Genomic DNA, 11,875 nt, shown 5'->3' with positions numbered 1-11,875 from the left:
CTGAATCAATGGCCTCATTCCTGAGGTTCCTTAATTATAACCCCAGCAGGCCCAAAGCAAAAGAGAAAATTGAACGAGAACAGGTTGAAGGTGAGGGTCCTGAGGATGACAGATATTCTTAATTGAGATGAGTAGAGCTGGAGGGAGAGTACAACTGATAAAAGGAGACCCTACAAAGTGAGTGAAGAAATTATTTAAACCTAACGTAGTTTTCTCGGCCAAGTGCCAGTCTGGTGAACAGGTTTCAGCAACGTGCCCTTCCAGGGCTCATTAAGCAATCCATTGGCTGGGGCCAGTGGGAAGTCCTTTGGCTGGGGGTTCTCTGTGGTCTTCTGGGAAGGTGTTCGGGCTCTGGACCAGTGACACAGACTAGGGGTCTCTTCAGAGTCAAGTTCAAGAAGAAGAGGAGAGCTTGGGATGGGGGGAGAGGGTGACAGGGGTTGGTCTGGCAGAAAATCCTTCACCAGAACAATGAAGTTTTAGGTCAATTTGCATGATTGGTTTCTGCCCCTTTGATCTTTAAAGAATAGTCCCTCTGGCCTCATGCACATTTACAGTAGTAGAAACTTACATATAAATTCTTTTCTCCTTTTTCAATTTGGTTTATATTGTGTGCCTGCACATGTAGATTGTATTTTTCCTGGCAGTAGAGACTTTTTTTTTGGTCTCTACATCCCCCGTACTTGATAAATATATCCTGAATTGAGAATAGTGGGAAGCATGTGTACTGTTCATTTTCCACCTGAGGAAACAGCATCAAATACTATCTCAACAGGGACAGCCCTTCCTCTTTATCCCCTAATGACCTCATCAGTGGCTAGTTGGGAGTAGAAGGGTGGTAGACTCTGGCTGTGGAAGATAGTAAAGCTAATTAATGCATCAGTGGTTTTTGGCCTCATTAGCACTCCGTTCTAATCACGTGGGCTAACTAGACACAGATAATGTACAAGTGGAGGTAGGTTTACAAGCTCATAAATCTCTTGTATGCTTCCTTACCCTAAGCATAAAGGGCCATCCCTGCTGGGAATGTACCACGACAAATGCCTCTCTCCCCCAATTATAAAAGACTCAAAGGAAAGTATTCAGTTTATTCTTTAATGCCCACCACCTGGGAGTGGGGGGATGGGGAGATAATGGCAACACTAAAGTCAGCCAAGAAGCCATATAAAAATAGCAGGTAATGAGCAAAACACAATTAGGGATCCAAAAGAGGGAGCTAATTCTCAAGACTCCAGACTAGATTCTCTAAAGGGCTGTGGTGGGACAGGATGGGGAAGGAAGCCAGAAGGCTTTTGGAAAGGAACAGAGGCCTCTACCAAGAAGCCTAGGCCTTACAGAGCCGGAGGAGTGTAGGCTCAGGAGTAGGGGAGGGGCAGGTTTCAGAGCCAGATGTCAGAGGTGCAGTCACCCCCAGGATAGCGGAGCTCATGGGCTAGAGCTGGGCCCTGAGGTTCCTTCCCAAAATCCACCAGGAAGTCAGGGTTCAGTGTCAGGCCCCCCTTTTCTGTGTCTACATCAATCTGCAGCATCACTGAGCCCTCCCTGGAAGAAAGGGGATATGTGAGATATGAGAAGATATATGGGATAAAGAGAAAGTCAAGTCTCCTCCAACCCTTGTGATTCTCTTTTTCACTCCCCCCTCACCTCTGCCCTACTAACCAGTCCATGGGAATTTTTCTCCCCAACTTGGCAGTGGAGACTTATGTGGGATGGTGTTTAGGGGAAAGTTTTCAGGATGATCATGGGAGTTGAGTTTCTACTTAAGGATATGGGAGTGTGTGCTGGGAGAGAAGCTTGGAAAGGAGTTTCCTTGGAGGTGGTGGAGAGGGAAAGACAGGGATTGGGGAAGAGAGGCTGGGTCTTACTTAATGAGGTTAGGGTAGAACTGCTTATCCCAAGCACTGTACAGGGAGGTGGTGACAAAGAGACGCCTTCCATCCAAGCTGAGCTGGATCATCTGGGGACCCCCTGGAATCTTCTTACCCTAGGGGAAGGAGCACAAAGATTCTGATAGCTTCTGCTGAGATATATCTCAGTTAGGTTAGGTTTACTCAGTTAGCGTTAGGGTTAGAGGAAAACTGCTCATATGTCAGGGTCCCGGGCCATTGGGAGGGTCATTGTGGGAGAATAGGGAGAGTAGGGTTAGGGTTAGGGTTAGAGGAAAACTGCTCATATGTCAGGGTCCCAGGCCTTTGGGAAGGGGATTGTGGGAGATCTTCATTCCTGAGGGGATGGGGTGCTTTTACCTTGACCACCAAGGGCTCTGGTTGACATTTCAATTCCTTATCCTCCAGGACTTTCACTGGGCCTCCCCGAACAATGCTGCCCCCAATGAATATCTGATCCAGAGAGAGGTGATGCAGGTGACTGCTCTCTCCACACCTTTGAGTTGTGTCCAGATCACTGATCCCAATATCCACAGCTGTCCCACTTACCCTTGCCCCTGGGGCTCCCTTTCCACTCTCCCTTGCCATCCCTCCTAGGCTTCTTGCCTTTCCTTCTCTCTTGATTCCTTTGCCTTCTCAAATATCTGTCCTGTTCCCCCCCACCCCTAATCACATCCTCTTTTCCTTTATTTTTTCCTCTTTTCCTCAACTTTCATTCCCTTTGGTTTCCCTCTACTTTATCCCTCGCTGCCTCCCCTATCACGGGTCTCTCCCCCAGCTCTCCAACCTGTCCAGTCAGGCGGGGCTTTTGAGGGTCTGAGATGTCATACTGCCTCAGATCACCATGCACCCAGTTGCTGAAGTAGAGGAATCGATCATCAAGTGACAGGATAATATCTGTGATCAGGCCTGAGGGGAGGGAAAAAGATGACTTGATCCCCGGATTCCCCACCTCCAGGAAGCAGGAACATGCCCATGCCTCCATCCAGCCCTCCCCTTGGTGTTACCTGGCATGTCAGGCAGCATCCATCCCTCTACTTTCTTGGATGGCACCTGGATCACCTTTTCAACTGCCCACTTCCCTCCCTGTATCAGAGGTAAAGAGAACCAGAGAGTTCAGGAACCAGGAGAGGTGGGGAGAGACTGAGACAGATTCAGACCCCTTCAGATCGGAAGAAGGGAAAGGTTGGTTACCAAATGTTTATTGAACACCTGCTGTGTTGTCTGGGTTTTGAGTATGTTAAGAGGACCACGACCATGGGGACGTGCAGGTTGGGGTGGGGAAGATGCAGCTGTAGACTTGTTTTCTCGTGGAACCATTTGATAGGAGTCTGAGAATGAGGGATATGAAGGTTAATGGAGATGGTAGTGCCTCACTTCATCATTTTAAAAAAATGGGGGGGGCCTTACATTTTGATTTCCGAGCTGTCTCCCTCATTCCCAAGCCCACGTTAGAGAAGGCCAACATTTGATATAGATGTATATGTGGAACCAGAATCTTTGGCAAGAAAACCCCCAAAAAGGGTCACGAAGATTCGGCCATGACGGAAAATGACTGACCAACAGCAGTATGTGGAACCATACAACCCCTCCTTCCATGTATCGGGTCTTTCTCTGGAGAGGGGTGGCATTTTCCTTCCTAAGTCCCGGGTGATTGATTCGAGTGATCAGATTACTCAGAACAGCTTAGTCAGTCGTGCTGTTACTGTGTGCAGTGTTCTCTTGGTTCTGCCCATTGCACTCTGCATTGCGTCTTGCAAGTCTTTTCATGTTTTCTAAAGCCAGCCTGCTCATCATTTCCTATGGCACAGTAGCATTCCTCTCACCTCAGTCTTGTAGAAGCGCTGGATATTCGAGCTGAGGGCACACCCCACAAAGCCCTGGCAGGCAGCTGGGTCATGCAGGAATCGGATCTCCAAAGGGATTAGCCCATCCTGCATTTGTAGAGTTTGTACAAGCTCCCGACGCTGCCAGTCCCAGACATGCATCTGGCTCCCATACAGCCCTGAGAGGGATGGAGGGTTAGGGCACAGAGAGGAGGGGCAGGGAATCTCTAGCTATCAGGACACAAGCATGGGGTGGAGGGCTGAGAGAGGACAGGGGTGATCGAGGCTAAAGACCAAGGCAAGAAGCTGGAAGCAGGGAGCAAAAGGTCCTAGGAAGAGAGAAAACGGGAAATCAGAGCCAAGTTTAGGATGGAGGAAAGAACATTCAGCACCCCCTAGACCCTGTCCCCAAGAGCCTGCTATTCAGGAACGTAAAAATTGGAAGGACTAAGAAATGAGATCCAGGGTTCAGGAGGAAGTAGGGAGTCAGAGTAGGAGGCATGAAACATACAGACGGACCCCTCACCAGCAGAGACATCTGCAGGGTTGAAGCCATCCTTGAACACATTGGGGGCAGCCCACTCAGTGCTGATCAGGACGTTGTGCCGAGGCTGATACCAGAAGTCGTAGCCCATTCGAGCGGCACCTCCAGGCTTCTGCCATGTCCCCTTCACCTCAAATGTCTCCCCATCTAGCAGTACAAACCCTCCTGAGGAGGGAAGACATTACAGAGAGGTTAACACGCACACCCATCCCACCCCAGAAACTAGCCCTGTCCATATGCACATAACTTCCAGGCAGCATTAGATCCCCAATAGTTTATCTCCCAATACCATCTTCCCCCTCACATTGCAATATCTTGGTTCTGTAAATTGAGAGGTTTCAGGAAGGAAACGAATGGTATGTGGTCCCTGGCACCATGCTATCATTCCTTTGCTTCCTGGCCCTTAAAGGTAGGTAGTTCTTCACATATACTGAGTGCTAAAAGGATTGATGCCCTTACTCTGGGTCTCCCATTCTTAGAATCTTAAGACTTTGTAGTCCAGCTTCTAGTTTACAGATGAAGAAACAGGACTGTAGGAGTTAAATGAGCTGACCAAGGTCACAGTTGATAGGAAATCTTCCCTACATCCCTTTCATCACAGCATTCCATTACCTTCATGGAGAAGGAACCCACTATTCCTGCTGCCACCCTAACTCCCACTTTGAGGCAGGTCAACTCAAGTCCCAGGAAGAGCAGTGCCTACCAGACCAAGTTGAGGCAACAAGCATTTATTAAGCACCTACTGTGTACCAGGCACTGTGTAAAGCACCGGGAATACAAAGAAAGGCCAAAACACAATCCCAAGGCCATCACCCAGGGGACCAATCCTCATGGGCATGTGGCCCAACACCTGCCTCTTCAGCATCCACAGTGACTGAAAACCCAGAGGAGAAAGCTCTTACCACTAAAGTGCTTGGCACTCTCAGATGTTCAACACCAGAAATAAATGGAGTTTTATTAATAGAAAGGACATTCAGGAGGATGCATTAACCGCTGCTTTGCTGCTGCACCCTAAGGACCATGGGACCTTTCCATCTGACTTGGAGCCAAAATTTCCTCTTTGGATTGTCTCCCCCATTAGAACATGAAGTCCTTGAAAGCTGGGCCTGTCTTTTCTGTTTGAGTCCCTGGCACCCAGCACAGTGGTTGGCATATAAGGAAGCACTCTGGAGCTTTTTCATTCATTCATTTAATATGTTAGAAGCAGCTTAGAGTGCTCCCCAACATCCTGAGGCGAACCTAGCCCTCACCCTACCTCTGCAACTCCCGCCTAGACATGCTGGTCTCTGCCCTATGCTGAGATTCCCGGCGCACAAGATCCCTTCCTTTTCATATCCCAGCAGCCCTGGTACCTTTAGCATTGCCCTTAGGATCCCCCAGGGCGCTGATCATCACCTCCCCACTGGGCAGACAGTGGCTGGTGTGTAGGTAGGCCAGGTCACACTTCGACATCACTTCTGTGGGCTCCACAATCTGGACGAGAGTTGGGATTAGGGAGTCGGCAGCCGTGTGGCTCAGGCATTCTCCTCACCGTCCTCATGTCTTCCCTATTTCAACTTATTCAAAAAGTGGTTTTACATACTTCAGAGAAATGAGGTAGGGGTGAGGCACGTACCTCCAGAAACTCCCCTTCCTGTTCTAGTGATTGCCTCTCTCTGGAGGGGGGGCATAACAGAACTTGGAAGCCTGGACTGCTACGTTACAAGCCCAGTGGCTCCTAGCCCCACCCATGAGGAAATACAAGTGCTTGGCCATCGTTGGCCATCTTCTATGCCCCCAGTTATCCTGTACAGAGAGATCTCCCCAGATGGGGATATCCCAGGCTTCTCCTATTCCTCTGTCTCCTCCTTCTAAGATCTAGTTTTCTTCCTTCCTCCTTCCCACGAAAGAGAGCTCATGGAATCTACTTGGGGGAATTCTCCCTTTCCCCTAGGAACAGAGGGCCGGGGGCAGGCAGAACAGGGAAGGTGAGACATTGTGGATACTCGGTCCTGGCCAAGAGGAGAACGGAACCTGCCTTATGCAGCTTTGGGGCCCTGGGATTTGAGTCCACATCCACCACATAGATGCGGGAAGAAATGAGGCTGGGCAGGATGAGCTTGGTGCGGGATTTGCTGCTGTCTCCAAAGCAGCTGCTACAGGTGTTCCAGCCTGAATGGTGCAGCTCATCTTTCAGGTGTGGCACTGGCAGCCTGTGTATCACCTGGGAGCAAAGAGGGGAAGAGTGCTGAGTAGGGGAAGGAGGAAGGAGGTTTATCAAAAGTTCCACAAACTGAGAAAGAGGTGAGATCCGACTGAGACGCCAAATTGGAGCAACTCAGATGGAGAAAAGACGACAAGGGTATAGCAAGTGTTTGGATGGCACCTTGGTGGGGGGAGGGGCACCTGATGCCCGCCACCCAATCTCACCTGGCTGTAGTAAGGAGACTTGGGGTCCACATCAACAGTGGCCAGGTAGTCAGGTGCCTGTATGCCTGTGTTTCGATAGATGCAGGGCAGGTAGACAATCTCCTCTCGGGGTCCTGATACGTCAAGGGATAAACAATGGGAGTCAACCTACACAGACCTAGCAAGCAGCGGGAACTAGGTGAAGTCTGAGAACTGGCACCATAGCGGGACAGGAAGGGACCAGAATAGGTGGGGAGCCCAGAGAAGAGGCAGGGGAACACCAAGCCAAATGCTGCTCATTCAGCAGAGGTGCTGCACCCACAGTAACAGCTGGGTGCCTAACAGTCCAAAGGCAGAGCGTCCCTTTGGCTTCTCCAAGGAACATGCAAGTGCTGGGACTACTGGCACCTCTCACCACTCCCAGACCGCCCCAGGGGAGTAGATCCACTTGCCTTTCATAGCATCCAGAGGAGTAGGATAGCCAGGTCCACATTTTTCACATTTAGCTGTGAAAGAAACAAATTTAAGATTAGAGAGGTGTTTTACTCTATAGCCGTACTATAGACATCAGTTCAGGCTTACCCCATACCCTGTGTCACCTGCTCAGCTGGCACAGGCATCTGACTCAATTTCCCCACTTGCCCCTTGTTTTCTCCTCCATTGTCACCCTTTGCTCATCCTTCTCTACTAGAATGTCAGGAGAGGAGAGAGGAAAGTATAAACTGGAGATTGAGCGTGTATGTATGTGTCTAAGGGGACAGGATCCAGGAAACTGAAAACCTTTTTCTGCTGATAATCTCCTAAAGTGTCTCTGAGGAGTCTCAGTAATCCTCTCCAAGCTGGGAGAGAGCACACAATAGTAAACTCCTAAGACAGACCCACGTCAGGTGTGGTTAGGCAATACTCTGTCCTCCCTGAGACTTCTTGGCAAAGACCAATATTATATAACTAGAAGCCCGGATACAGTAGCCTCTAAAGGGAGAGTCCAGCCGTGTTTGTGAGGTTTAAGGGGCTGCTGCAGTTTAGGGGTAACATCCAGTAGATATTCCCAGAAAGCTGTGGTATTGTTTATGGGGAGGGCAGTGGTGGAAATCATTGGAGTAGAGTTAGGAATGAGATATTCCCAAATGATTCCAGGGGAAAGGAATTATTTTTTGGCAGAGACTTCCACTTAGGCAGCTGCTAGGTACCCCACAGTTTGGCATTTGGAGTTAAGCCTGAAAGGACTGGAGAGAAGAGCTGTGAATTGAGAAAGAGCACCCTCTGGAGTAGAACAGAGGGTAAGAGAAGAAAGGAAGGGTGCTGGTCCTGCTTCAAACCTCCTTGCATCACAGCTAATCTGGTCTCTGCTCCAGAGGGGTAGCTGGTGGAGAGTGAGAGACGCTCTTCATTGGATCCCTACAACTCTGACTCTCCTGATGTTAACCTGGTAAACCTGTGGCGCATCAGCAAGGCAACAGCTGCAAAAGAACTACTGAGATGTTGGGTCCAGAATGGAACCTGGATCTTGGCAATATCCTACTCAGGTGGAGCTTGGGAGGGACCACAGAGGAGGGAATTAAGGAGACCCGTTTGGCCACTTTATGGTCCTCTGCTGATAGTTTAGCACTATACCAGGGAGAGCCCTGGGCACAAGGAGAGAGAGAGGCAGAGACTCCAAGATATAAAGGCAGAAATACTGAGACACAAAGACAAAAGATCAAAAGGGAGTTGGAGAAAATCAGAGACAAAAAACCTCTCCAGGGTGCAGGGCAGCCAGGTGGCACAGTGTCCAGAGTGCCGGGCCTGGAATCAGGAAGACCTGAGTTCAAATCTGGCCTCAGACATTTACTAGCTGTGTGACCTTGGGCAAGTCACTTATCCCTGTTTGCCTCAGTTTCCTCATCTGTCAAATGAGCTGGAGAAGGAAATGGCGAACCGCTCCAAATGGAGTCATGAAGAGACTGGATCTCTCCAAGATGGTAGGGAAGCATGAGAGCAGGAATGATAGTTTCTCATCTTGGTTTCTCCATTCCCTTCTAGCTCCTCCTCCATCAGTCTTTCAGAGGTTCCAGATAGTATTCAGTTCCAGTCCTCCCACCCCATCATGTTAAAAAAGGGTCTTTGAGCACCCAAGGAAATCCCCAACTGGAATACCTTCTAGGCATACCGACAGGCATCCAGCCCACATAGCTAAGGCTGCTAGGGGCAAGAATGTACCATTTTCATAGTGGTGACAAAAACTCTGTTGCCTGGTGCTATCTACTAGATGGGGCTAATAAGTCAGGGCTAGACTGTTTGGACAAAGGGAAGGATACTTGAAGCTTATAAGGACTGGCCACTGATTTCTTTTCCCTAAATGGCCTTGGGTGTCTGGGCTGCCTGAGCTGGCCAGAGCCAGCGTTGGAAGGGGTGAGGGTATGATTCTTGGGTTCACTGACCCTGGAGAGGGTACACTGCTGATGCTACTTTTCCACCCAGCTGAGGCAACGTAAGGTCAATGGGTAGCCTTGTGGTCGAGTTGATAATAATTTCAGAAGGGTAATGGTGGTGAATGCAACACTGGTAGGTAGGACATAATCTGGGAATCCCAGGCCCAGCTGAAGTGGGAGGGAAAGAAAAGGCCGCGCCTGATAAGGACGCTCTTCTCTGTCTTTCTTAATACCCACAGAATGCCTTAACAAACGAAAGGCATTGGCTGAAGGGGAGAGAGGAATAACTTGGGGAGGAAAGGCTAGGGCCCAGGCTCCTCTGGGTTTTCCTGGTGTCTATGATTGTGCAGGGGAAGGGGGGAAAGTGGCTTTGCTCTTACCCATGCTGCTCTCTGCTCTGCAGTCTGGCTGTGGCTGGTAGAGGCTGCAGTTATGGACTGGGAAGGGGCAGAGGGAAGGGAATTTATGTAACTCATGGGGGGTGGGGCAGGGGAGGACCCTGGCACCGGGCCAGGGCCAGAGGGAAGGAGCACAGGCAGCTGCTAGCTGGCCAGGACTTTCCCTCAGTGGTTGGACTTTCTGGAATTTGTTTGAATTAAAGGAGTGGAGGAAGGGGCAGTGAGAAGGAGGAGGAAAAGTGACCCCTTGCATGGAAATGTATCCACAGTCACACTTGGTTTTCCTCTGTGTTTTGGAGGGCATGGCTATAGGTTGCTTTCATCTGCTCTTCTCTCAGATTCTGTTCTTATATCCCAGGCCCTCTGGCCCCCGCAGAACCTCCTCCTCCTCCTCCTCCTCCTCCCTTGATCCAGACTGCCTAGAGAACAGGCCTAACGTCCACCCTTCATGCTCAGGCTCTGCTGCCCTCCACTGACCTGCCAGCATCTTACTCTCCCTCCCACCTTTACCCCCAGTCCAGGGCTAGGCAGAGGGGATCAGATTCTGGCTGACCACAAAAGGGTTAATGTTGGGTTTTGAAATGGAGAGAAAGAGAATTCTCCCTATTATTATCATTTTTATTACCCTCTCCTCTTCCAGGAGGTGGAAGTATAAGAAAAAGTATTTGCCACCCCCTCATCTCCCAGCCCAATTTTCTTCAGTTCCCTGAGGGCTAGGGGATGAGGTATGGAGGGCATTGCCAACTCCCCAGGCTTAGTTGTGGCAAGACAATTAAGTTCACTGGTCTTGTTCTTCCCTTCTGTAAAATGGGAGCACTCTCCTTTGCCCCTGGGTCACTCAAACCTAGACAGTAGCTTCCTAAGGGCTACTCCTGGTAATGTTAATAATGACAATAATAGTCCCTCCTTTTGTCACCCAAACACCTGGTAAAGGCTGTAGATCCCAACAACCGGACAGACTGAGGGACAGCTGTCAAGGGGAGGTAGCTACTGATTGGACTTTGGCCTTTATTCTCTCCTTCCCTTCCCACCATCTCCCTGACACAACAGTGTTACTTCTGTCTTCCTAAAGCACATCTCTGATCACGTCCCTTCCCTGATCAAATATTTTCAAACACTCATCATTGCTAGATAGATAATGTGTGGATGGCGTTGGGCTTAGAATCAGGAAGACACGAGTTCAAATCTAGCCTCAGATAGTAGCCATGTGACCTTGGACAAGTCACTTAACCTCTGCCTCAGTTTCCTCAACTGTAAAATGGGGGTAATAATAGCACCTACCTCATGGAGTTGTGAGGATCAAATGAGATAATATTTGTAAAGCACTTAACATAGTGCCTTGTACTTAGTAAGCACTTATATAAATGTTAGTTATTATTGTTGTTAAACTCTAAGCTCTTTGGCCTGGTATTCAAGGCCCTTCATGCCTAGGCCCCTTCCTATCTTCCTGTATTTATTTTCACTCCTCCTCCCCTGTGCTGAACTTCAGCCAAGCTGGCCTGCTATCTCTTCCCTAAATGCATCTTGTGATATCATGTCACCAAGCCTTTGGCCATGCTGTTCCTTAGGTTTGAAGTGCCTTCCCTTTCCATGGCTCTCATTAAAATCCAATTCATTCTTTGGGGCCCAACTGTTAACGGGTGGAATAAAGAAACAGAGTAATTGCATCAAGACACTGATTTATTTAGCAATGCATGTGGTTGCAGAAACAAATCAGGTCCAAGGCTCTCGGTAGCTTTCTACACAGTTAATATACAGTTTGGAGGGAATAAAAAACAGAATTATAAGGATTGAGACACCTGGTTTCTTTTTGGTGGAGGGGATTGGGAGACACTGATTTGAGAGGGAGAGGGGTAGTTTTGTGACATTCCTTAACTAAAGTGACCTTTGGGGAGGGGAGTAATCTTGAAACTTCTCCAAAATCAGGTGACTTATAAGCAGCTGAAACTTAGCTTTACAAAATGGTGGGTAAATGCAAAATGGAATCACCAATGTTATTTTTAATGTAACACACCCCAAATACCACCTCTTTAATGACTCCTTCCTTTTTTCGTCCTCAACTAGTTGCAATTTCTTCCCTCTGAAAACTGTACAACAAGTGGTACCTTTATGTAATGACCATGCCCGACAGTTATTTGTGTGTTTGTCATAGCTCCCCCACCATGTTATATGTTCCCTGAGGGCAGGGACGGTGTCTGATTCATCTTTGTATCCCTCCAGGGGCCTAGTACAGTCCCTTGCCTATGCTATTTGTTGAATGAATGGATAAGTAGAGAGGTAAGCTTAAGACTCAGGGAATATGTCACACAGCAGAGATGGGGTATAGCCAACAGTAGGGGCCTTCTCATCCATTCACTTTGCTACACAACTTAATGACATCCCTGGAACTTTGAAGCTTGTCAAAGGAAGAGGCAAAGAGAAG

The 11,875-nt window shown here is 48.8% G+C and overlaps 1 protein-coding gene across 1 annotated transcript; it reads right to left on the bottom strand.

Moving 5' to 3' along the window:
• Window positions 1-1,074: 1,074 nt before the first annotated feature.
• Window positions 1,075-9,495, bottom strand: LOC114042833 (methanethiol oxidase). Its single transcript, XM_027861572.1, has 12 exons — window positions 9,436-9,495; window positions 7,097-7,150; window positions 6,666-6,778; window positions 6,274-6,459; window positions 5,609-5,729; window positions 4,239-4,421; window positions 3,713-3,891; window positions 2,894-2,972; window positions 2,674-2,795; window positions 2,247-2,339; window positions 1,866-1,984; window positions 1,075-1,542 (listed from the first exon to the last, which is right to left on the bottom strand). The coding sequence occupies exons 1-12, from the start codon at window positions 9,437-9,439 to the stop codon at window positions 1,380-1,382; spliced, it is 1,416 nt and encodes a 471-aa protein (XP_027717373.1). The 5' UTR covers window positions 9,440-9,495; the 3' UTR covers window positions 1,075-1,379.
• Between the last annotated feature and the right edge of the window lie 2,380 nt (window positions 9,496-11,875).

Source organism: Vombatus ursinus, unplaced genomic scaffold, assembly GCF_900497805.2.
Source record: "Vombatus ursinus unplaced genomic scaffold, bare-nosed wombat genome assembly UNPS02014768.1, whole genome shotgun sequence".
Lineage (NCBI taxonomy): Eukaryota > Metazoa > Chordata > Mammalia > Diprotodontia > Vombatidae > Vombatus > Vombatus ursinus.
This window is presented reverse-complemented; position numbering and strand designations above follow the sequence as displayed.